This window comes from Gavia stellata, chromosome 7, assembly GCF_030936135.1.
Source record: "Gavia stellata isolate bGavSte3 chromosome 7, bGavSte3.hap2, whole genome shotgun sequence".
Lineage (NCBI taxonomy): Eukaryota > Metazoa > Chordata > Aves > Gaviiformes > Gaviidae > Gavia > Gavia stellata.
The window spans coordinates 2,196,201-2,223,290 of record NC_082600.1 but is presented as its reverse complement, the minus strand read 5'-3'; the positions used below and the strand labels follow the sequence as shown (position 1 = coordinate 2,223,290).

Below are 27,090 nucleotides of genomic sequence, written 5' to 3'. Positions count from 1 at the left end.
ATACCAAAACCACCCACAAACCACAAAATACACCACAACCCACACCAAAACAACCCACCCACACCACACAGCACCATGCCCATCAAGCCACATCCCACAATGCCACATCCACACGCTCCTTGAATACCTCCAGAGAGGGTATCCTTGCATAAGAACTACATTTGCAGTTCTTGAGTTATTTTGATGCTTCCAAAGGTAGTCAGCAGCTCATCTGCAGCTTTAAAACCAAGAGAGTTTTTTCCTGCAGTGCATACAGGAATCACGGACCTCATTTGCACAGAGAAATGTGGAGACCAAAAGTGTAACTGCGGTGTGAAAATGTGTAGACAAATGCGCAGGGGACAGCTCCACAGGCATGACTGAAAATGCAGACTCCGACTACGTATTCGCTAATGTGCTGGTGCTCGGGCACGGGGCTGTTGCAGGGGAGAAAGGACTTCTCCGACAGTTTGTTCTTACACTTTTCCACGGGCACTAAATCCCTACAAATGTCGCTGACAGGAGGCTGGGCTGGAGCTTTAGTATGTCCCAGTAAAACCACCCTATTCCTGACAGTCCCCAATCTATCTGCTTCATGATTTTCTTCCATACCACAGCAAATGAATGTTTTGCTGTGGGAACGTATTCTGCCATCACTCTTGCTTTTAATAACATACGCAAAAAACAAAGGGAACGGGATTCTGTCTGCTGTTATTACTGCTGTAGTGCAGCCATAACCGGGCAGAAAAGTGGCACCGGACTGTGCAAGCAGCCTCTCTCTCCATCTCTCACACAGGACGGCTAAGTCTTTCTGTAAATTCTGAATTTATTTGCGGAAGATCTTGTGCAATGCATTAGCAATTAATCAGGGCTTAGTTCAAAGCTCATGGGAGCTGAAGGAACCACTCCCATTGACTTAAATGAGCAGTAGATGAGACCCTTGCTAATTAACATATTAAATATATACTCCATCATGTTAAGAAAGAAATGCCTTGCAATCCCAAGTGCTTCACACTGCAGTCCTCTATGATTTTAAGATCTGAAACTGTCTAATTTTCAAAATTTTCAGTTAAAAGCAGCGGCTCTAGTAGGCGCGTGGTACAGTGCAGGTGGCATCCAAATGGCCCTTGCGATAGGGAGTGTGTTAGCCCGAGGGAGGGAGGGCATCTCTGGCAACCTGTCCACCGTTGCCTTCCTCTGCGTTCTAGGTCTGCCTCTCTCTGCAACCGGTGGCGATGGGGAAGTTTGCCTACGCGAACTGTAGGGTACCCGGTGTAGTTTCTTTCAGAGGAGCAAAGAGAGGGTAAAATTTTAGTTTGCTTTTTTCCCCAAAGACTTTTTGAGTGAAATCCTTTGACGGGGAGGAAATCTTGGTCTGCAAATGGGTTCAAACCAGTAAGCTGGAGAAGAGAGGTTCTGTGTTCCATAACAAATTCAATCTCAGTGTTATCCGTTCTTTCTACAATCTCATTTTATTTCACTGAAAATACAGGATGCATGATGATGTATACTATATAACATCGACCAAGTTTTGTTTTTTTCTAAAACTGTGGGGCTGAATTCTGATTTTTTTTTACACCATTGTGACTGAAGAACTGTATTCAACTGGGACAAGACACCTGTACTGGAAACTGAAGTCACGTTCTTCCTACTTCAGTTCTGGAATAATCACATTGCCTAAGTCCTTCCTTTTTATAAGAAGTCTGCAATATATAAGCAAGTAGCATTGAATGACTTAAACACTGAGATGTAGCCTCAGATCTACATTTTATTTTGTAACATATAATATCAACCATTTAATGTAAACCATAAGGATTTCATATCAGTTAGTGCAACTAGATGTTACACCTGAATAATGGAAGAGATTAGATGTTAGGGAGTCATACTCAACTTGAATTTTATGGAAATAGATGACAAAAATTCATACTACAATGTTTCACCTTGAGAACAATTTCAGATTTTGCCCTAATTGGCAATGAAATTATTAATAACCTGAATCTACTTCCAGAGCTGGCATGTGCTTTGACAAAAATTGTCCCCTATCTTTAATAGGAATTAGCACCATTGTTAGTGCTTTCAGCTAATGAACAGGTCAGGACTGTCCAGATCTATTTAAATGCTCCTACTTCTTGCATAAGAAAAGTACTGAGCTATTCCTGGGGAACTATTTCCCATTTTTATTCTTCTGTCATTTTTTAAAAAGTGTTTAGTGCCAAGAATATTTAGCACTAACCTTTTCCAATGTATTCCAAATGGCGGAGTCCCACATGAAACCAGTGTTTTCCTATTAAATAAATGGCAAACTTTTACTTACCTTTTTGCATCTGGGCTGAATGTTTTATTTTTTTTAACTTGAAGAAAAATCTTCTGTTCTGCTGATGTGGAATTTCTTAATGAAGCTCGGAGGGCATGGTGCGACATGCAAATGCAGCTCTTAAGGTACTGGAGGGGCAGTGTTAGAAACTGCTGAATGCCTGAAAAAGATTTGTGTTAATTCACTTTGCTGCAGGACTGGATCTGGTACTCGGAACTTTTCTCCTTTAGTTACTGTTTTGCCCTTTAATTTCATCACACTGTGTAGAAGCAGCACCGTTTTTGCTATAGGAAGGGCTGGCAAAAGTGGAGGTGGAAATCAAATGCACAGAATATAGTGTAAACCAAGCAAATTTGGAGCTCAAGTCGTGTAAAAGGTATTCTTGGAGATGAGAGGCACAGCTGGCATTTTGTTCAGAGTGCTTCATTCGAGCCCTTGTGTCTTTCAAGAGCTTTGTCAGGGTCCTTGCGTTATCTTCCTGGTCTTCAGGATAAGGATGGAGGTGTCCATCTGCAGCTATTCACATGCTTCTCTATTGAAGGATTTTGGATGTAATCCACGCATGTGTATTCCTTGTGGCCTCGTTCTTTGATTTGCTCATCTCTCAGGAAGAACCACAATCAGGCCTCTACTTGTACTCCTTCTCTGCAGTGCTCACGATGGTGCTCCTCTGTTGAATGACTTTCTATATTGCCACTTCTTCAACATTCAGAATCCAGAATTCAGAAGACCTTGCTTCCAGAACCAAACCAAGGCGCAAGGTCCTGAAACTGGCTCCTGATCATGCCGATGGTTATCGGTCATGTTTGCCAGTTAAGGAACTGCAATTTAGGAAATTAATTCTCTTGGAGGATCTAATAAAGTTGATGGATTTATTGAGAGATCCAGTCAATCTGCTTGAGGTGCTAATAGCCGAGGAAGTTCCTATGGACTCCATTTTTGTGATAACCTGGTTTTAGAGAGTGGTGTTTCATGCTGACCATTGTGGAGGGGTTACAGTTTGTGTTGCTCTTTGGATGGGCAGAAACAGAATGAGGAAGACTTGGAAAGCACTTCTAATGCACCTTGTGGTTTGGAATGAATTTTTCAAGCCTGTTTGTTCAGTCTGCAGTATTATCTGATTTTAAGTACGTTTCAGACCAGCATCCTTGCTTAGCAGCACATATCCAAGCTAAGCTCCAGGTCCCTCTGTCTTCACTGATTTACAGTGAAGCTCCAGTGGCTTAAGTGGATTTATAGTTCACCGAAACCCCAAACCTGCAAACATTTATATACCTTCTCAATTTAACACAGATGAATAATCCCGTGACGCCTGGTGTTAGAGTTCCTCATAACAATGAATATAAATTGCACCCCTATAAAGAAGGCCGTAGCTGACACAGTATGCAGAGGGCTGCATTCTCCCTAGAGAAGAGAGATTTGCTTGTTTTCTCAGATAAATCAATTGACTTTGCTGGAAGAGTAAACTCAGCGGGAACTGTTCATGTGCATAAAATTAAGCTTTTGCACATTTTACTACATGGGGCCTTATTCTGTTCTGAGATGAAAACCGAACCTTGAAGTTTTGATTTGTTTTGGTTCCTAAATGTCTGACAGTAGAACTTTCCCATCCCATCATAACCCAGCAGGTAGGATCACTGGACTGGTGTGTCTCACAGATCTCTGTTTCACAAAGGAGATGATCCCAGTAGTCCTGTCTGGGGTTCTTGGCATTTTTATTCTTTAGACCTAAGCTTTTACCATTTGATCTCAAGTCTATAACAGAAATCTTAGTGAAAGTCTAGGACATGTCTTCAGGACATGATGCAGTCACCTGTCCTGCCCATATAGGTTCAGATAAACCTAAACCTTCCTCCTAGGTATTTGTCCAAATGGTTATTATAATCCAGTGATGGGGACTCGATGCGCCTCCTGAGCAAGCCATTCATGTGCCTCCCTGTCCTGATTTGTAGAGATTTTCTTCATGTCTACCCTAAAGCTCCTTTGCTCTCATTTTAGCCATTACTTGCTTTCCCATCCCTATTGAAAACCAAGAATAGTTTAGGAGATGTCACTTGGAGATAATGTTTTCATTTTGAAAAGTTGCTTTCCTCTTTTCCCTAATGTTCTTCTCCCTAAGCCAAAATAACCCACTTTTCACTTTTTTTTCTCATAGTTTGTGTTTTATGGACATGCTGCCTGTTCTTCTCAGCTTTTTAGAAATGCTAGCTGGGTAAGAAGAGGCAGTGTCTCTAAGGGCAATTGTATACATGTGAATATGTGAGGAGGAGCTATACAATAAGATGTGAATGTAACTTCAGGTAACACCAACACAGATTGATGACCATGATTTTTTTTTCATTGAGGTTACTGCAAAAGGAAACATACACTGAACACTGGAGACTGACGTAAAATAAATGTATGACTATTTTCCAGTGCTGTTAATAAGCATCATCCCACAACGTGTTTGTTATAATTGACAAGTACTTTGACAAACAAGCATAGGATGAATAGTTTCAGCCACTAAACATCTGCTCGTTTACTGCATTGGCAGGAGAATTCCACTGTGGGTTTGAGGACGGTAACATTTGCCTTTTCACTCAAGATGACACGGACAATTTCGACTGGACAAAACAAAGCACTGCCACTAGAGACACAAAATATACCCCGAACACGGGGCCAAACGCAGATCGGACTGGCTCCAAGGAAGGTAAGCTCCAGCAGTGTCCCTGGGCCCCCGGCCCTGGGAGCCCTGCTCCTCCATTGGGGTGAGGGACCTGTCCAGGACAGCCAATTCAGGCAGCTACATCATTTTTCCTAATCATACCAAGAATAAGCATATTTCAAGGACTTCTAAAAGAAATTGCCAGTGCTGAGGCGTGCAGCTGGTCCCAAAGCACAACCCACTAACAGTGCCATTAACCATCTTGTATTGTTTCTATTGTGCCATTTTCAAAGCGATTGCTTTCACGTTACAGTCTAGTGGGGAAGTATTCTGGTACATCTTGAAATATTCTTCTCTTTTATGTCATTTAATTTCTAACTTGGACTCTCTCAGACTGTCACAATGAGATTTTTTTTTTGCCCCTTTTTTACTTTGGGTGTTGCTAAAATGTGTAATTTTCAATCTGCTACCCCACGTAACAGAAGCATGCCATCTTGACTGCAGTGTCTATTTGCATTTGAAAACTCAGACATATTGTGCTGGATTTATCATGTACTGCAGTAACTCATGCTATTTTATTGTATGTCCCCTGCTTGCACTACCAAAGGGGGAAAAAATTCATACTGCATTGTATTTGCTTGGTTGGATTAAGTAAATACTATCTCTGTTCTTGGCACAGTCCAGGATCAGAATAAATTAATATTGTCTTCTTTTGTGAAATTGAGCTTTCAAATGTGTGATTGACATGGCCAGTTGAAAATGTTCCTTGAAAGGTTTCCATCAAGATTTTTTCCCTTTATTTTAAAAGTCCTTGCCACTCACTGCTTATAGGAACAAATTGCAACCTTGAGACTGAAGTCTGAACCCCATTGTAAAGATTTTTTTTTTTCTCTTGTGCATATACGATCTTACATCGATTTGAAGTTGTTTACGAGCACTGACCTGCTAGCCCTGATGTGACTCTTGCTAGAAAACATATCTTTGAAGCAGTTGTGGAAAACACAGGGGCTTAACGCAGAAGAAATATGTCCCAGAAACCATGGTGATGTCAGCTGAATGTGAAAAATGAATCAAGATGCTTGATAGCCCTGGTGTCTTCCTGTATGTATATGTGTTGGATTTTGAAGACTGCAACCTAACAATTTCCATTTGGCCTTTCCCTAGGTTTCTACATGTACATTGAGACGTCACGCCCCAGGCTGGAAGGAGAAAAGGCCAGACTTGTTAGTCCTGTTTTCAGTGTCGCTCCAAAAAATCCTTACGGAGCTACGAACACAGCCTATTGTTTTAGCTTCTACTATCACATGTATGGACAGCACATAGGTGAGAGAAAGCCAATGACCTTGTCTTTTCACTTTGGGAGAAATAGCAGGAGAAATGTCCACCTGTATGAAAGAAAGGCACGGGAGGACTGCCAACACCTGCAAGGGCCAGTTGCAACCAAAGTTGGCAAGAGAGGTGCCTGATAGCGTCCTAATTGCTGTAAAACTGTGTTTTCCACTAATCAGCACGCTAGCAGAACCCCTCTTATGGATGGGAGTTCTTTCATGCATGCGTGAGGTTTTGAGCGTGGGAACTTTAGGGTGTGAAAACAGAAAAGGTGGTATTTGCAAGGGCTTTGCCTGCTATAACAGAGTGTTTTGAGTCACTCCTCGCTAGATTGGGGATCAAGCAATTAGCAGCGGCACTCCTCACGTGCTGGCAGCTGGAGCGGCACAGCCTGTGCGCCATGCAGCAGCACACGGTTCCTTTGTAAAAGTCATGCACAATTCGCTCACAAGCTGTGAGAGTATATATTTTCAAGGTGTAGCAGAAAGTCTGGTTTTGGTCATAGCTCTTTCAACGCACGCGTTTTAATTTCTTTGCCTAGTACGAAAAAAAGGTGTAGGAGAATATAAAAGTATAAGCGATAGGCAGCCAATTTTTCTAAATCCTGTAAATCCCTGTTGGGTGCTCAGTGCTTACCAGTGTGTCAAGAGGCTTTCCAGTGCCAGGCTGACCTGACTTGATGTATCCTCATATATATTTCAAGGGCAAACACATCCACACAGTGCATTCTGGTGGTTGCTTCGGGAAACCTTCGCCTGCCTCCAGGCAGAGTTCAGGTTTTAAACAGAGCAGACAAGTTGACTTAGTTTTGTTAGTGGTCTCTGCACTGCTGAGCGCTTGGACTGCAGCCCCAGGTCTAAATTCTCCCGGCTCTCCGTTGCAGCGGGAGTTTGGCTGTTTGTTGGAGGGAAGAGAATAAGCCGTGCCATGCCTAGTGAAAAAAATATAAACCGCCCTCTAAGACTATTTCTGGTATATGACAGTGAAAAGCAAAGTTACGAATGATGAAGTGTGAAAGAGTTTTTCTGGAATATCTTGGGGTTGGGATAAAGTATAAGAAAACCAGCCATGGAGGCCGACATCTGTCCACAAAGCAGTGACCTCTCATTGGTGCAATTTTGGATTTTTTTTCCTGGGCTACCTTTTCAGCAAGTGTCTGTATCCTTAGCTTTTTTGCTGAGATTGCTCGCTCTTGTTTATGTGTAATTTCTCAAATCAACATGTATAATGCTGGCGGATGAAGGAGCTGACCCACCGGTGAATATGGGGACAATGATGATTAGTGATCATAGTTACGTAGGATTTGTTCAAGGCAATGTGGACACCTAGTTGTTGAAAGCCAAAAGTGCTCAATATCACTTTTGTTCCTTAATGTTAAAAAATACAGTTACCATCATTTTAGCTAACGTTCAAAATTATCTACTTTTACATAGCTTTGTACAAAAGTACTTACTATTCTGTCTTTAAAGAGTGGACTGACAGAAAAATAGTAAATTAATAGCAACACCACGTGTTTGAATGCAGGCATATACATGTCTACTAAATTCGATATTTTAATTCCTCATAATGAAAAAATGTTAGCAAACACATGAGAATTCAACATGCATACAAGAAAAATTATGAAATGAGCAAATATATATCATTTGATTCCCTGGATGTGAACTCTATCACTGAAATTGTTCACGTGAGGATAATGAAGAGAAAAGAAAAACCTAATGAGTGATGATATTCTAAGACTTCAATGATTTAAGCACATGATTATTGTATGAATAGTTGTATTGATGAGGTAACTACTTGAATGAGTTTTTAAAGGTTTGTGGTCTCAGAAATTACTTTGGGTTAGGGAAGGGGTTATTATAATACAACGATTTGCCCAGACGAATCAAACCTTACCATGACACAGGGTTTCAGATGATGTGTCCTTGTGGTAAGGATGGCCACCAGTCTCCTGGAGAGAGTCCAGCTCAGGGCCACAGAGATGATGAAGGGACTGGAGCAGCTCTCATGTGGGGAGACGCTGAGAGAGCTGGGAGTGCTCAGCCTGGAGAAGAGAAGGCTCAATAGGATCTCACAGAATCATAGAATCATAAAATCATTTAGGTTGGAAAAGACCTTTAAGATCACTGAGTCCAACCATTAACCTAACCCTGCCAAGTCCATCACTAAACCATGTCCCTAAGCGCCTCATCCACACGTCTTTTAAATACCTCCAGGGATGATGACTCCACCACTTCCCTGGGCAGCCTGTTCCAGTGCTTCGCCACTCTCTCAGTAAAGACATTTTTCCTAATATCCAGCCTGAATCTCTCCTGGCACAACTTGAGGCCATTTCCTCTTGTCCTGTCACTTGTCACTTGGGAGAAGAGACCAACACCCACCTCACCACAACCCCCTTTCAGGCAGTTGTAGAGAGCGATGAGGTCTCCCCTCAGCCCCCTCTTCTCCAGACTGAACACCCCCAGCTCCCTCAGCCGCTCCTCATCAGACTTGTGCTCCAGACCCCTCACCAGCTTCATCGCCCTTCTCTGGACACGCTCCAGCACCTCAATGTCCTTCTTGGAGTGAGGGGCCCAACACTGAACACAGCATTCAAGGTGCAGCCTCACCAATGTATGTGAATACCTGAAGGGAGGGGGTAAAGAAGACGGAGCTCAGAGATGCTCAGGGACAGGACAAGAGGCAATGGGCGCAAATTGAAATAGAGGAAATTCTACTGAAACATAAGGAAAAATTTTTATTTTTTTTTACTATGAAGTTGATCAAACACTGGCACAGGTTGCCCAGAGAGGTTGTGGAGTCTCTGTCCTTGGAGACATCCAAAACCTGCTCTAATCTACCATGCTTTGAGCAGGGGTTAGGACAGTACGGTCTCCTGAGGTGCCTCCAACCTCAATGATTCTGTGTGAAATACTGATTTGGTAGGTTTTTTTAAGAAGAGTTCCATTTTGTTAAGGATAAATCCCCTGTGGATAATTCTAAATCTTATTGCTAAAACAGATTGTTTTACAACAAGCTGTTAGAAGCCTTGACTGTTCACCACGGTAGAAGGTGCTTCTCATCCCCATTTGGGAATGAGCGCGGCCAGTTGGGGCAGCTCTCGGCTGTAACGTGCACTGCCAGCTCATTGATTTCTTCACAAGAGCCGGATAGGAGCTGCTAACTGAGACCTCGATATGATCTCTGTGCTGAAGGCTCTCTCTTTTGAATAACCTCGACCCTGCTGATTCTTGACCTGACTTCACTGAAAATTTGAAGTGTCTTGCAGGGGAGTTTGGCTTAAATAAATTCCAGCCTGTTCCTTCTTTGGGCCTGGGGACAACGTGTCGAGGGAAGATACATGGCCATTAAACTTTGATTTTTCATCCAAAGTACTGTAGCATTGTGCAAGAGGCTTTGGTGCTGCAAGTCAGCATTTCCGCTGGGTTGCTTTATTCTCCCTTGTTATCAGTATCCCTAAGATTTCCAAGCAGTATTAGGGTTATTATTCCCATGTCTCAGGGGTAAAGTACTTCGTTTCCAAAACAGTTTCGGTGCTTATCAAAACGTTTCTGCATTTCTGACAAGGTTTTGAAGGATCCCTAATAAAATGGAAAATCATCCTGGAATGATGCTCTGTTGCTGCTGCGGACTGGTCTTGGAGGCTTAGGGGAAAAGATACTTCTTCCTCCGTTCTTAAAAATGAGTGAGCCCGGTGACATCAATTTGAGAATATGGCTGCTGCACTATATTGAAAACAAACAGCCTACCAGTTTATTCAGCTCAGCTTCTGTGCCTGCTCTTCAGGTGTTTGCTGCCTCTGGAGAAGAGGCTGAAAATTTCTGTAGCGATAAGGAGAGGTGCTTGGGAGTCTTTGCGGAGAGCAGAGCACAGATCTGAGACCAGCACTTACACTACAGCACAGCTCTGATGAGATAAACAGGGACCTACATCCCATGCCATGACCGTTAGATTCAGAAAGATAAAGTGTTTTTTTACCTGAAATAGATGGCTCTTACTTACAAGTCAGATTGTAATTCCTGACGGATCACAGAGAGCCAACTCTGAGAGTGCTGGCTGCTGGAGAAAGCGCGTGCGCTTCGCTCCACATCCTTCGAAAGGAGAAGGTAGATTATCCCTAAAGCGTAAGAGAAATAGAAGTTCCCATTATTTGATTTGCAGCAAACAATAGGCCATTGTGGGGGAACAAGAAAATGAAGAGTCACTGTCCTTACTGTGTCTCTATGTTGAGAAAGAAAGAGGCTGTAATTCCATTATAGTTGTCACCATCTTTTAAAACAATCTATATTTCCGATTTTTCCCTCTACACCACAAAATGGGGCATTTCTAATTGACGCTCCAAGAACAATAATTTTTCTTATCATTAGAGAGCCATCACAAGACAAAAAGTGGAAGCAAAGCATGCTGTCAGAGCACGCTGTGAAAGCTGTTTGTGTTGGCAGAGCCACGAGCGCTCAGAGTGTCACCCCAGTGTTGCAGCTGGCGACGTCTCCGGAGCACCCTGCGCTCTCCTGGCAGGATGCTGTCAGAAAGTAAACTTTCTTCCTTAATTCACAGTTGTGCTCACTGTTTCTGTCTCCTACTCAAGAGCCACTTCGTTATCCATTTGTCTGGAGTTTGGAATAGTTTGAGATCTGTCGATGAGTCCTTGCTGGACACCCCTCAGTGTGAACCCTGTAGCCAACCCATCCTCCCCACAGCATCAGCTCTGCAAAGGCCCTGTAACTTTTCCAAAACCTTACTGGCAGAATTTCAAGGATAAGCATGCGGTGCAGATGTCATTAGTGAAGTTTTCAGCCACGTTTCGGGCAGGTGTGTGTGTGCATATCTAGCAATGAGGGTCAGGTGTACTAACCAACACGCCGGGCAACGACTGAGCGTATCTGGTACAGAAATGGCTATTTTGTACTTTAAGTAAGAGTACTCTCATTCTGCTATTAATTTGAAGAAATTATGTGGCGCAGAGAGGCTGAGTGTGCTATGAACAATCTTAAATCTCTGTAACCTCAGCAATGATGGAATTACATGCTTTTGGTACCTAAATGACTCAGTTATTCCAAACAGCTCTGCGGCATGGGCTGTATCAGCCTGCACAAACAGGCGAAACAATTAGCCGGCTATTCATCTCTTGCTTGATAGGGGCATTGATTTTTATCTTTAAGAAAAGTATCATTATATATAACACTATTCTTTCAATTTAGGTAGTCTTCTCTGAGACCCTGCCTTTTTTTCACACCGTAGACCCAGCACAGTTGTCGAAAAAAGTCTTGGAGAGAAGCAGATGGGAAGGAAGGGAGAACTGTTTAAGCTGAATAACATAGACCTTGCCCAAGAGCTGTTGTTGCTGTTTGGAAGAGGGCTGGGGCTGAGCAGCCGCTCGCTGTGAGCAGCCCCGCGACGTATTACTGGGCTGAGCTGCGGGGCTGCTCCAGGGAACCCTCCCGAGCATTTCCCTTCTTGCAAGCCCTTTCTGTTTGAGGTCTTTCTGCTTTACCCAGTCGTGTGCGTGTAGGCAGAGACAGACTATCCTTGTTAAAAGCCGCGATGCCTTTATGCTGCTTCTGCACCCTCCCCTGCATTTGAAAAATAAAATGCTGCAGCGGGAGGCAGGTGGGAGACACGGGGCCGCCCAGTCGCTCCGGCGAGCATCGCTTCCCCCACCTCCTTCAAAGAAGATGTATGGCCTCATTCTGGGCACCCTGGTGAAACAGCCGTGATGAGAATATTTGCTGCTCCATTACACGTTTAGCCTTATGTTTTTCAAGGCACCGAGTTCCGCTATTGCTAGAAATAAGAACTTTTTATTAGCAGGAGCTGAGTCACTGTGCAGCTGCCTCAGATCTGAGAGGTTTCATTGCAAATATAATTTGTATGAGCTTCCCAGCTGCCATTCCAAACTCCCTAAAAAAAGTGGTTTTGCGTGAACTTGACTGTCTGAACTTTCTCCACGGAAGGCAAATGCAGTGATTTACACAGCCCAAAGAGACACCTCTGCAGATAACAGCGGTGAGCAAGAAGGAACAAAATATACAAACTACGTGAATTACTGAACCCTGCTAAACGAAGTCAGTGCATTTGCTGTCTTTTGGTTCACCAAGACAGTCTGGCTTCTGTTCGTGGTCTGAGGCAGGGATGTTAATGGGAGAGAAGGGCTGCCGAATGCAGACGATCTGTTGTTACCTATTGCAAATAATGTCTGTTGTGGAACCAGTAACTTAATGGTTAGTGGTGGGGAAAGACCCAGGGCTGTGGGGTATTTCTCCACAGTGAGGGACAACTTTTCCGACATTATTTGAACTTAGAGGATTATGTTGTCCTTCGAAGATACTCCTTAGTAGTAGTAAGGGCATCACATCTATCTCTGAGATAGATTTGCCAGGCTCTGTGGCACTCCATTAGAAGTTGGACAGTCTTTATAAGCGAGAGCTAAGCGTAAGGCAACCAAGTTGCTTATTTACCCTTGGGTTAGGAGGTTATAAATGCCTCATTTGCACCAAAGCACAGAAAACTCTTTTTTTTGCCCATCTCACCCTGGGAAGCCTCGTGTCCTTCCTGAGCTGCAGGGAACAATGGGTGCGACTGCCCTGCAACGGGGGGGCACGCTCCCTGCACACTCCCTTTGCCTCGGCTGTGAATTCACGTCACCAGTTCATGGTGTTCCTAAGATTTAAACTTTTCAAATATCGGACAAGAAACTCTCCACATCCACTCAGACCTAGCAGAGGTCCACGCAAAATGGGAAGGGGGGTGAGCAGGGGACTGCTGCTGTACGCATCCCAGCATCTCTGCTCCATCAGAGAGCCTAACCAATTCCAGTTCTCCGCCTCTCTTCTAGGAAGCTTGAACGTTTACCTGCGGTTGAAAGGTCAGACCGCGATAGAGAACCCGTTGTGGTCTTCGAGTGGAAATAAGGGACAGCACTGGAACCAAGCCCGTGTTAATATAAACCCCCCGACTTCATTTCAGGTAATGGCTTGTGCATCGCACACCGGGAATGGGAGTATTTGGTTTCTGGAGGGGGGGGCCTGTGTACGCCGACCTTTTCCTTCTGACACAGGATTCCACAGCTTCATTTCAGCTCCAAAAGCTGCTTTATGGACAGATAATTGCTTTCCTTCCTTTAAATAGGTGAGCACCATAGAGCTTAATAACACACACTTTAATCGCAGAACAGCAGCTATTTGCTTGAAGACAAAATGACTTTCCGTTTTCAGAAGATGCTGTTAGCCGATATAAAATGTTGGGGTTTTTTTTATTTCAGATTAGCAACTGGAATACAAAATTACTTCCTGTGAAAAAATATTCAGAGTCTATGGTGTAGTGACTGTGTTAGAGGTCTCTTGAAATACATGCATTTTCTGCAGAGAAAGGAACGATCTCTGAGTCTTTGCTGAAAGGTAGCAAAGCAGCAGTGCTGCCTGCACAGAGCTCCGGGTACGGCAGAGCTGCACGCCTCATTCAGTGGGCGCATGCAAGTTATGACAGGTTTTCACACATTTCATTTTTGGTTTGACAGTGAGATGCTGATAGACTATTACGGGCAGTTCTCATTCACGCTGTGAACTGTTTGTAACTGGAACAGATCCAAAAAGGCAGCTGCCGCGAGCAAGCCTGCGTGTGTTTGAGGCTGGGAGTATCGGCACAGAAGACGAGAGTCACAAGCTGTGCAATGTTCTCCAGGCTCCTCTGTCCCCTCTCTGTAACCTCCAGGTCCCCTGAGGGAGATAATGGCTTTTGGGAAAAACAGCCGTTCAGTGCAAGTCAAAACTGCTATCTTAAACATGCAGATTGGGATTCACTGTATGGGTAATTACTGACGCTGACCCTTTGTTTTTATTTCCATGCATGAGAGGCAATGACAAGAGAAATGATTTGGCATATGTGATTTGCCCAGGGACGTGGTGGAGTCACCATCCGTGGATGTGTTCAAGGAACGTGTGGACGTGGCCCTGCGGGACATGGTTTAATGGGCATGGTGGGGTTGGGTTGGTGGTTGGACTTGATGATCTTACAGGTCTTTTCCAACCTTAGTGATTCTGTGATTCTGTGATTCTGTGATCGCAGAAGCATTGCACGGGGGGAAATTAGAGGCAAATTGAAGGAGAGGGGTATGCAAAGTATAGCGTTACATGATGTTTAAGTGGAACAAAGTGGCAGAATTGGGGAACAAGAGGCAGAGAAAAAAAGGGATACGAGTGTTGAAATACACTTGGAGCATGGGGCCAAGTACGAGGGAGCTGATCAGAGTGGGTAAGTTTTGCAGTGGTGAAGTCAGGATAAACCCAAGAAATCTGAACAGTGAACTATAGAAGAATGATTTAGTATCTGAACATGACTGGTAAGGGGAGAGAATATGTGGCTGGGGAAGCTGAAACCCAAGTGATCGCAGTTGTGTCCGAGAGGGATTCCTGAGACCTGGGACAGGCTTTAGCAGAAGTAGGGGAAGGAGGAGGACACTGGCTCCAGGCAGAGAGATGCAAAGGATTTGGCACCAGCAATGCAGAGGAGTGGAGGAGGGTGATGGGGCGCAAAGCTAGGGTCACCTCATCAGCATGGAGAGGAAGGCATGGGTTTGGGTGGAAGGGCAAGGTGGGGTGCCTACCTTGCACGGGGTCAGCCAGGGTGAGGCATCGGCAGAGCAGCCAGCAGCTCCCGGTACCCAGGTTGCTGCTTTTGCCGTGGAGTCTGAGCATCGGCCCTTGCACAGGGCCATTGCTTTCAGAGAAGTTACAGGAGTCGCTTCTGCTACTGGTGCACCTCACTCGCGTTGCTTTAAAACCATATCCACTGGTGCCACTAGCTGGTACACAAGACAGAAGCTCCTCTGCTTGGCTATTTTTCACCTTTTACATTGTTGTGTTTAAAGGCTTCAGCGTAAAATGAATGTAAAGCCATGAAGCTCTGCACAAATATAACAAATAAATGTCAGAGTGGTTGGAACCTTAAATTACTTTTTTAGCAGCTCTTGCATCAAGTAAACTTTATTTTCCATTTAGGAGTCTAAGTAGGAAAGAATATAAACCTCACAGTTAAATTTAAGGACAGTGAATTGAAGTGAATCTTTGCAGTAAAACAGTACACTGACACAGAAATTAAAACTTTTTATAGGTTAATTTATATGAGTAAAAGTGCAGCCCAGATTTGTTTTATACCTTCCCAGTCCCCGTGATACATAACAAAGCCTCTGTCATGAAGAACTGAGAGAACTACAGTGCTTTGAATCAGAAAAAGTATTGCATAAAAGCTATCTCAGTAAGATATTCACTTATTAAGTATTTTCAAAGAATATACACAAAAAAAGGTAGCACGTGGAAGTGACACATTGCACGCTGGCATCTAGGAAGGTGTCAATTTTAGTTCAGATTTGAGCAGGAGCACAGCCACCGCCTTCAGCTATCCTTTCCTTGACGCGTTCTTGTGTCAAAGACATTTTTTGCAAAGGAGGGGGGTTTTTTGCATTGAGGGACTGGTCAGCCCTTAAGTGAATGACCTTGCTGGACCACTGAGGCTTTCAGCCCCTTACAGCGAGTGTAAGGGGCTTAGACCCTTGTCATCATGCTGTCCAGCTGGGGACGTTCATGAGGCTCCTCTCTACTTCTTATTAGGAGACTGGCCAGGAAGGTAAAATCTGTCTGAAATCCTGTTGAAGAAGCACAAGCTGAATCCCCTGAAGGCACTCAGGATAACTCTGGAGGCACTATAGGGGCTTATTTACATTTCCCCTGTTAAGAGAGCAGAGTGGCCTTTGCTGTACGCCTAAGCCCCTCTATTCTTCAGCTAAATGCAGAGTTTTTAACAACAGCTTTGTGAAGTCACGGAGATGCAGATAATAGGTTTTGCAGGATAATGAGAGGAGGTTCTGATCATCTGGCACCTCCTGCAAATCGCTGTGAACTGCAGGCTGGATTGTGCTCCGTGCCTTGCCAACGTTTGCCTGCGGTGATTTGTTCTGAGCATGTGGCCAAGCTGGCTAATGGCAACCTGTCTCTGGGGCCCATAAAATGCACTGCCAAATGCAGATTTTAATTAAATGCTGGCCGTTGTATTTGTATAGAGTCCTTTTGTCTGGAAACAGTGTTTTTCATTATCAGGAAAGATTTGACTTTAAACTCCGTTGACTGGTTATATGCCTGCTGCCAAGGAGCAGGAGGGCAAGCTGTACTTTGGAGGAGAAGAGAAGACACTTTCCTCTCGAGCTGAATACTTCCCATCATCAGAGGCAGAGTTGAAAAATTGGCAGAGGGATAATTACGTGAGACACTGTTTTCAGACAACAGAGTAAATTGGGGAAAAACTTACTGTTTTCCCAATTACAGTTCCCTGTTGCATTAATATCCACCCTGTTACAGTAATTAACCTACAGCGTCGCACTTCAATAAAATAGCGATGGAGCCTCCTGCCCCAAATGCACAGCTTTCATGTTTATTTAGTGCTCCCAGCACAGACCTTGCCGCCTGGCTTAGGACACAACAGGCAGGCTGTAAATACATACGTCCATATCACCAGCTTACCGCTGCAGGGTCAGGCACCTCCCGGGGACGCTCGGCTTAGCAAAAGGACGAGATGTGTCTGTGGCCAAGGTTGAGGGACGTGCTGTCCGTGGAAAGGCAGAGCGGAGAATCGCCTGTGCAATGCGACGTCTGGTGGCATCGTGCACTGTTGTGATATGGCCCTTGGGTGATACGCATCCAGCTGGATTAGCTGCCAGACCCCTGTGTTCTACAGGGTCATCTTCCACTGCCTTGAGTGCTTACTCATCATTTATAATGGAAGGTACTCATTTCAGATGAGCCGCTCTGGTTGAACTCTATTAATGAGCAAAGAAATGTCGGAAGCTGCCAAAAGAAGAGGCTCGGATCTGTGTCCTGCTGAAATCAGTGACAACAGAGAGACCCCATCCGAGTGCCCCAGACATCTCCCTGATGCAGTTAGATCATTATGAAGTGTAAATTAAGTATTTTGCTCCAGATGGAATTATTTTTTTTTTCAAACTGACTCTACCCCCAAGAGTTAATGTCTCCATTAGTGCCACAGCATGCCCTTATAAAATTCATTTAATTTAATGCATATATTGTTGCAGATTAAAGTTAAAAAACTTGTCATCTAAGTTAACCAAAAATATTTCAAAGGACTGAGAGGGGGGAAAAAAGGGAAAGGAGAGATAACTGTGCAAATGGTGCTGCTTGGGAAATACATCCCTTACATAATTCCTTCATCTCTTTAGAAAGGCTTTGAAGTTTTCTAGCGAATAAATTTCTCACAACACAGAATGAGTCCACTCTCTGCAAAGCTAATTAAGCAGCAGTGTGGCAGGAAAGCATCACATTGGGTTTGGGGAAGGAGAGCGGATAACTTTGTTTCTTTAGTGCAAGAGTAATCCATAGCTAATAACGAACATTACGGCAAATAATATTATTGACCTTGCAACAAGCCACCCATCTGCATACAAGCACCGTTTCCTTCTCCAGCTGTAGCAGTTGGGGTTTCAGACTAGGAGTATTTGAAAGTGATTAATAGGACCTTGAAATCACAGGCATCCATTTAGCGGAGGTTAAAGCATTAAAGAGGAATAAAGTCTCTACCCTGACCCTCTCTGTGATAAAACACATCACGATGTCCTCTGATAAATACAAACCCATTGCTAGCAGGAATCAAAGCTTCTAGACGTGATGATGAACCACTAAAAGGGGCAGGAGAGAAGCGGGGCCGTCACTGTCATCAATTCCTGCCACGGCAGGAGATCTGGGAGGTTAAAATCCACCAAAGTGTTCGCAGGAGATCACTGTGGGACCTCAGGGGATCCGAATCAAAGGTAGTCCCTTCCTGCCCCCTTGAGATAGATAGCTTTGTGCTATGGGTGGAGGGACACTAACCTGGCTCCTGAGAGGTTTCTCCCAAGCTTTCATGAGCCAGGGGAAGGTTGCAGGGGGGCAGCTCCTGTCCTCCTCCTGCCCGCAGGAAAGTGCCCCCAGGGTGCAGATGAAGGAGCCCAGTGTGGGCGATGGGGTGGGAGGGACTGGTTGGACCACCTTCAGGAGCCAGAAACCTCATTTTACTGCAAAGTTTTTCTGGCTCCTGTGTGTCTTCATGAAGTCTATGGTCAAGTGGGTGCTCAGTCCTTCAACACGTCGCAGATGCTGTTCTTCAAGCTGTGCCTCTGCCTGCCACTCGCTTTAAGTGGCAGGACTTTCTTGGAAAAACACCCCAAATCTCTTTAAAACTTCTCTTCTGTTTCATCCTGCTCTTTGCTCCAGCAATATCATACTTACATAAGTACACACGGTACAGTAGCACAGTGGTGAAGCTGACCTGGAGACACCAGGTAGACAACTAGGCAGATGACTAGCAGCTCTGATATTTTTCAGCTCATTCTGAAGAGTAAAAGCCTCCACAGCTCACACGTCTTCTGTGTTCACCTTACAAGTATACGTGAACTCAGTTGTGGTTTTTTGCTCCATAGAAAGTGTTTGTAAATTATTCCAAGCCCATCGATGTAGTTTAATGCCGTCACCCTCTGATCTGCTGCTTCTTTATTTTTTTTGCAGCTCATATTTGAAGGGATCCGGGGCCCCGGCATCGAAGGTGATATTGCTATTGATGATGTATCAATTGTGGAAGGAGAGTGTATGAAATCAGACCAACCGGCCAACAGTAAGTGGTCTTCCACACATGGGGGAGAGCAAATTGTTTCTCATGGTTATAAATGTGAGATACCTTCTAAAATGGATTTTCTCCAGGAGAACAGCGTATCATTCAGTTCGGTTGGAGAGGCTTGAAGTGAAACGTTTTGCTTGGAAGCAAGCTTTGGAGTCAAAATGTCTTTGTTCAGATAGGAAAATGCTGGTTTAGCAGAGATGCAAGTGAAAGGCTGATGGGCGCGAGCAGTGGGCTGCGCTCCACGGTGGGGCTGGGCGGCCGTGATTCGAGATGGGCAGACAGATAAAGCAACATTAAAAAAATATTCAGGGGGTCCAAACAATATGAAAGTAATGAATATCAGCGCTGCGATTCCCTGTGGACCTTGTTTCATTCCTCCACCCCCACGTGTGCATTACAATACAGACCTTAACTACACAGCCAGGTGGTTTTTTATCCCGACGTCTCCCTCCTCGTGCAGTTGGCGAGGGCTATCCTCGTCCCCTCTTTGTAGGAGGTGACCTCGCAGAGCGCTGTCCCTGCAGAGACCAGGGCTCTGCCAGGGGAGGTCGGTGGCACTCGGTGTGACAAGCGGAGACAGCGCGGGTGAGCACCGCCCCGTTGGCCTCCCCGGCTGCCTCCGCGACGGTGTGCGGGACAGGTTATGGTGGCTGAGCCCTTTGTCTTCTAAGCCTTGTAGCAATGCTGACTGTGTCTGGGCAGCTCTTTAATTCTACCTTTTTCACCCCTTTTTGTAGATTTACGATCAGGTGCTGTTGGGACATTAGCGCATATACGACTTATCCCAGTTATCATCCTCATGTCTGTCTTAAGTCATCAGAGGTGACCTTATCCTGGCAGAGGCTACAAAAGATTCACCAGGCACTGGCATGAAGAAAGAGTCTTTGTAAAATGGACATTTAAAAACAAACTACCAAAGATTCCTCCACTGACTGACTCAAAAGTTAAATAAATACATAAATAAATAAAAAAAAAAATTATAAAGCACTGGGGACATAAAAGGCATCACGGGAGTGTAACTCACTATGAACCACGCGTGAGAATGAGATCTGGCCTAAGTAAGGAAGAGACCTTCAGGTGCTTTTGTGGTCAATAATGAATACAGCATCACCTGGTTGAACTCTCGGAAAAGAGCTATAGAAACCCTTGTCAAAGCACAAAGTCATGGCTGGTTTTGTTTCAAATGAATAGTTTGCTTGTTACCATGGAAACCTAATGGCCTGCCAAAAAAAAACAAAGAGAGGAAGGAGAGAGAGAGGAAATAAAAACAAAAACAGAGAGAGAGAGAGAGAAACACCTCACTGTAAACAGGGTATGTGAAGAGCTGGCATTCATTTTCCCTTCCAGAAGGTTTTTAGTATAGCGTTAAATAAATGTAGGCCCTTTCTACTTTGGCTGTCACCTCCCCTAGAGAATAACCCTAAATCAGAGCTGTTTTAAGACATTTATGTTTCATTTCTCATGGCTATGCTTGATAACTGTATGCTGTCTCCTTTTGCATGCATTACTATCCAGGATGTGCGACCTGGGCTTACATATTACACAGGCTTATCGGAGTTTGCTTGCGGCCACTCGAACACCCCTCTCCCCTCCCCAACTAAGTCATCTGTTCTAATGAAGTGAAGAAACCAAACCACCGTCTTTTATAAATTGCCATGGAAACCAAGTGCCTTCAATGAAACAAGCCTGATTTAAAAAAAATAAAATAAAAAAATAAATAATAATAATAATTTCAACACAGAAGCTTGCACTGCTAAAATGTGGTTTGTGCAAACTATTTTCTAAACAAACTACGGAGCCTGGGTGTGCAGACTGCAGGCAAGGAGACGAAGCCGCTTCTGGAGATGGATGGACCTAAGCTGCTGCGTAAGCCCTTTCGGATGAGATATTTCTTGTTTAACCTTCCAGACAGCCATGGCCTCTCAGCTTATTATCCATTAGAAAATAGCTTCCGTTGGTCCTGGAAATGGGAGCAGCACTCTTTTTTGTTGTCGTTGTTGTTTTTTCAGGTTATCAAGTGGGTCAACCAGAGGAAAAGGTTGTTAAGATACACTTAGTGCAGAAGGTGGTAAAACACAGAAGTGATTTTCTTACTCTAACCTCCATTCGCAAGGCAGTCGGCCCCAGCGTTAGCGGGACGGGGAGGCGATGCGTGGGGGACGGCAGTGCGTACCGAGACACCAAGCAAACCGCAGAGCTCTCTGCGAACCTGGCGCCAGCGAAGCACCGAGGGTGCAGTGCCTCTGCCCTGGAGCCAGACTCTGTGCAGATCGCGAAAGATTATTTTGTTATTGTAGCGAAATTAAAAAAAAATAAAAAAACAAAAATTCCACTTTTACAACAGAAAAATAAAAGCTGTACAAATGGTTTTGAGCTACCCGAACACGTACCGTTAGCCAGCCGGTTTTCCACTGCATTGTAAAGTTCCCTTACAGTTGGTTATGACAATTTGAAGGCCTTTTTCCTTAAATTATCTCAGCTTTTAGCTTCATTTCAAAAAAAAAAAAAAAAAAGACTTTTGTCTAAAGAAGAGTATTATTATTATAATTATTATTATTATTATTATTCTGTGTTCTCTCAACACCCTAGGATTAAAAAAAACTGATATGCAAGTAATTGGAGTACAAACATGAAAACAAACAAACGAGTATAATATTTGCAAATATGAGTATAAAAAGCACAACGAGATGCAGTAAAACAATGACAAGGCTTGATTTTTTTTATTCTGTAGAGAAATGTTTGTGCAAATTCAGTAATTCAACTGAAGAGATAATTTTACAGCTATGTTCAATAAAGCCTCTTTCCAGGTAAGGTACGCCAAGTGGTATGTGTGTTTGTTGAGCAGTGTGCCCCTGCGCCCCGGATGGGTGCGACTGGGATGGCTTGGTTTTTCCCCTGATAAACTGGTGTTGTCTGAAGCTGTGATGATCCATACTGGTGCTGCCTGGGGGCTGGAGCTTTCCGAGGATGCTGCCAGCTCCCTGGATTGTAGGCAGTTTGTGGTGTCTGCAATCCCCCGCAGTGCGGGAAGACTTTGGGAGCTCGGAGTCTAGATGGACTGTGAGGTTTGACACCCTTAAAAAAACAAAAAAAGCAAATTTCCCACTGGCAAGCACTGGATTTTAATTGCGGATGGAGGACCAGGTCAGGTATGGTGAGAGCCTGATGCCGATTTTTGCTTAGGAGGTTGGTGTGTCTCGTAATTCAGGATTTGTGGAAACCAAACCTTCACATGTATCCTCCAGCTGATCTCTCTTGAAAGCCACAGAACTGTGGGATCGTCCAAGAGACTTCTCTGTGGGCGCTTTTGGCGTGACTGTCTTCGGAGGGGCTGGCTTTGGCCGAGGCTGCTAGGAGCCCTGCCAGAAGTGGATACGTAGGGTTTTTTGCAGCAGACTCTCCTGTTACGTTTCCTATTCTGCCTCTGACCATTGTGCGATCTGGGCGGCTCCTTTTTGCTCATTTTCTGGTTTGAGCAGCAGCTGCAGTGATGCTCCCAGCTGGAGCTGGGCTGGAGCCGCAGCGGGCGCTGCATGAGGTCCCCAGCGCTCGGGGACGGGCACGCACGCTCTCGCTTCGCCACACTAAGCTGATGACAAACCTTGCTCTGCTGTCTTTTATCACACCTGATTTCACTGTCCTGAGCAGATGAAACGGGGAATATAGAAAAAAAAAACAAGAGTGGTCATCTGTCAATCATTTTGAAGTAAAACGTGAAGCATTCCATTTCCTTTAAAATGTTTTTCCCTCGAATTTATCCCTTCCAAAAATAGACTCAAAGTAAACTGAAATTCGGACGCCCGTTGATCAGCACAGGCCAGGAGAAGCATCTTCGAAGCTCCGGGCAGAGCTCGGGCTGCAGGGTTGATGGCAGCGGCGTGACAGGGGACTGCGGGAAGGGAGGACTTGGAAAGCGCCCTGCGATGTCCTCTCGTGCTCGGGCAGCTGTGATGAAGACAGCCTGAAGAAAATGAAATGGAGATCGTGCTTGCTTATTTAGATCCCAAGCTAAGACTGCAAACTGAAATCCGTATTTCCTCTTTGTATTTTCATTTTTCTTTCCCTTGGTCAAGAACCACGTTCAATATTTGATAAAGGTTTTTTTCAATTGACAGCCAAAGACCACAGTTGTCTTCTTTCGAGGCAGGATAATCTGTTCGTCCTGAAAAGCCCACGTCTTTGTGTGAAAGGAAATTTATTTCCCATGCCTATGTCAGTTTTATTCTGCTTAGGTGCAGAAGAAAGTGCTAAGAAAAGCTGGTTTTCTCTTTCAGATGTTGATTTAGGAGTAGAATTCTCTTCCTTTACTTTACTAATGTAAGCCACAGAAAAGGCAACGGGATTTTACTTTGTCTGGGCCGTGAGCAAGAAGTACAAACTGAGATATGTATGTCCTAGTCTTGTTATTTTTTTTTTCTTTTTCATTTTGGTGTGAAAATGAATGTAGTATTTGTGGAAATTTTGGACTGACAGTCAAACAAAGGGAGTGTGAACTGACGGCTCTCCTATGAATTTTGCTAAACGCTATGATTCAGTTCTTGGGTATCCGATCTAGTAATGTTTCTGATGGATTTTAAATTGAACATCAAATACATAATAGTGCAAGTGTGGACTTTGCAGCAACTACACCACTTGGCTGTTGGGATCAGCGACCATGATTTGTGTGGGGGTGGCTGTGGGAATTAGATGGGTGTTCCCAAGGCAGAGGTAGGTGGGGCCCATGATAAACTTTCACATTTTTTTTAATTCTTTCTCAGGATGATCTGGGAGAATAAGGACATTGTTAGAGTACTCCCCTTTCATTGTCTCCAACAAAGCCAGGCAAGTTCATTTCTTTCACAAAGCACGTCGTTTGAATGTGAAATCCCACATAGAGCAATGAAGTACTTTGATCTCACTGTGCTGCCAACCCACCACTTCTCCAGCCAGCTCCAGCCAGGCTTGGATCCTGGATGAGGCACAAGGGGAGATAAAAAAGCATAGACTAAACGGGGGCAAACACATTAGAAATAACACTACAAATGCACGATTACGATTTGAAGGCAGGAGCAGCTCTTTGAGAGCCCATCAAAATGGCGATGGCTTGGGTGATGAAGGTGTTAACTAGTGGAGGATCTTTACACTGAGCTCATTTCATATCAGCCAGTTTTTGGAGACTATTATCTAAGGGTGTGCTACTGTCAGGCCCTCAGAAATCCTTGGAAATGTGAAATTTCCTCTTAATTTGGGAGAGGAATTGCTGGTTCACCCAAACGAGGTGGAGCTGCAGCTGCCAGTCCCCAAACAGCTGTGGGCCCCATGCACAAATACCAACCTCCACTGATGCCGGAGCGGTTTCCTTCTTGACACCCAGCGTTTGAATCTCTGCTGCATTCACCGGTACAAATGGCATAATTGAGTTAGAACAGCTTTTTGGGGCGATTCGGATCCCCAAACATTAAAACAGATCAGTTGATCAGTTAAAACATCAGCTTATGGTTCAAGTTTGGTTTCTCTTTTGCTGCCTTGTAAGGTCGGTGAACTCCCTTTGTAGTGAGTAGTTTAGTCAGAGTGATCAGATTTTTTTCCACCCTTGGTGGAAGAGGCTTACCTGGTTTTATTTTTGGAGAGTTTACTCACTAGTATTGCTTTTTCATGTATCAAAGGATATTGAAATGCTCTTCCTCCCTGAGAAGAACTGTGATCCATCAGAAGAATGGCTTTCTAGAGTGGTTAAATAAACAAGATACGATTTGGTATTATAAGCACTCTCTGCCTATATATGCTAATAAAGAGATTGGGTGCCATCTGGATTAATTCTTGTATTTTCCCCTAAAACTATAAAAAGCTATTTTAAAAGCTTATTATTACATTTCAGATGTTTTTTTTTTTCCCCAACAAAGCAACACCACAGGAGCGTGCCCCCTCGTTTACGGCTGCCCCACCACAATGCCAGTGTCGGTCCTCAGCAGCACTGGAGGAATTAAACCAGCACGCACTAACCATTTGATTTTCCTTCATACAAAGGAGCTTAGCAACCCACCGCTCATGCAATCCTTCAGTCATGGGACCTTTGGTCTTCAGAAGTTTTATGTCATCTTTCCCTAACGCCCCAACCCTGATGTCACCCTGTAGATCCGACGGGAACACGCCCCAGCACGTGTTGGCGTAGGCAGGGAAAGGAGCTCTGCAGGGCTCGGGCTGGGGAGGGATGCGCTGGGCACACCTGCTGCCGGCAACCACCCACCATGCCCCTGCTCACAAATTCATCAATCTTAAAACCGATTAAAAGGGAGAAGAGGGAGGATGTGTTGTTTTTTGCCCTCTATGCTGCTCATAAGGCTGTTGCAAAACCTTGCTGCTGGGCGGTTTGCCACCCCCATTCTTGTTGCCAGCGTAAATGTGTTCATGGCCAGTTTAGCATCATCTGTTCTTGTGCCAGCAATGTTAAAACATATTTTCCTCCCTTCCTGTTGTTAAGCTCTTCTCCCTCTGTACCCCCAGACCACCTTCAGGTCCCCCTTTTGGCTGTTTTTGGCCAGGCTACACTTTTTGTATCTCTGGGTTAGAAAAGATAGGTAATAAAAAATCGGAGCTATCATTAACCCAAGTACAGGATACTTGGGATAGTACATCTGATGTGATTTACTAAAATACAATATAGTTTTCCTTTGTATCTGTCAGATTAGGGAGCTTGTACTATGAGCTTTATATTATGGGAAGGATGTTGTATTTTCTCCCCAGAACACTACATCCAAAGTCTGTGAAGATGTCATCCCACTTACACTTGAGTGCTTCTGGAGAGCAAGTCTTTCAGAGGTTTCAGTGGTGACCCTAAGACTTTCCTTTAAAAAATATCATCTTACCCATACCTCTCAGAGAAACAGTTGTGTTATGATGAGACTACTCAAGTGAGAACAAACTGATCAAGTCATCATAGAACACAATGACACTGTACATGTGGGGAGTAATTCCCTCCTCCCTGTGTGCCCCTCTTCAAACACCCAAAACCACCCAAGTTCAGCCATGAGCTCCCGGTCACACGGCACATTTCGTAACTCACGGAGAGCAACCCTAGTACTTTAATAATAAAATCTGTGTCAGATACCTGACAAGAAACTGAAACATAAATAGGACGATTATGTTTGCATTCCCTCTGTAGGTGTGTCTCCATGCATCCTGGTAGCCTCACCTAACGTGGGCTCTCCTAGGTGGTTCTTTGTATGACATCGTCAGGTTGAATGTCACCTTATCAGAGCCTACCAAGGACCTATGACAGGTGACTTGAAACCAATTTCCTTCCGTTTCTATCCTCTGTAGATTTTTTTCCATTGAGAAAGAGACTTGAATGTTGGCAAGTGCTTGGACAAATGAATATTAACGTAGCTTTGCTCACAACTAAGGTCATGGCTGACAAATGGAGAAAAGTCACCACCGATTCCTCGCGATCCAGGATCTTTGCATGCCACAAGTCTTTGCCTTCTGCAGGTTGGAGGTTTGCAGTCCTCCGCCCATAGGGAAGAAACAGGAACACTGCAGCAACCGCGACTGTAAAATCTATTGAATTGTTTTTGACGGATATGACCACAAAAGAGATTGAAGAAACACACGTTACTGCGAGTAAGAATTAGCAGCCTCCGCACCTTCTCAGGAAAGATCAGATGCGCTTCTGCTTGCACACTACCAACTGCAAAGGGAAAAAATCTGTGTGTTTTTGTGTGTAAATATTATATAAATAACTGTAATTGTATGTATTTAATGTATATATAATGATTATTACATTTTAATGATCTCGAGTATTGTATATAGCCAAAACTTGGTCTCTTATTTTACTAGCACACCCACTGTAGATTTATTTTTTGTCATTGTTGTTAATGTATCTGGTTAAATTACAAACTGGTCTCACTTTTACCTCGAAGGGTATATGTTCTTTATGTACATTTTATAAAGAAAAAAAAATCATCCAGTATTTTTGGTTACCTTTTCAATTGCCAGCAGTATTTTCTATCTTTTCCTCTTCGGCTCCATGCTGCCTTTGCTCCTGCCCCCCAGATCCACCGCAGTGAAGAGTGGAGGGCAGTTGGGAGGGACTGGGGTTGGTGGGCAATATTTCTCGCTCAATGTGTCCCTGCCTTCCTGAGAGATGTAAGAAGGGAAGACTGTCCCTCCCCATCCCATCCCATCCCTCCAC

General features: G+C 44.2%; 1 protein-coding gene across 1 annotated transcript in view; it reads left to right on the top strand.

The window, feature by feature from the left end:
- Positions 1-19,746, top strand: part of MDGA2 (MAM domain containing glycosylphosphatidylinositol anchor 2) — a 245,976-nt gene extending 226,230 nt beyond the window's left edge. Inside the window, exons 12-16 of the mRNA XM_059819453.1 lie at positions 4,827-4,982; positions 6,102-6,260; positions 13,099-13,229; positions 18,809-18,914; positions 19,658-19,746. Coding sequence (XP_059675436.1) covers positions 4,827-4,982; positions 6,102-6,260; positions 13,099-13,229; positions 18,809-18,914; positions 19,658-19,746 — 641 coding nt within the window. The remainder of the gene's footprint in view (positions 1-4,826; positions 4,983-6,101; positions 6,261-13,098; positions 13,230-18,808; positions 18,915-19,657) is intronic.
- The last annotated feature ends 7,344 nt before the right edge of the window (positions 19,747-27,090 follow it).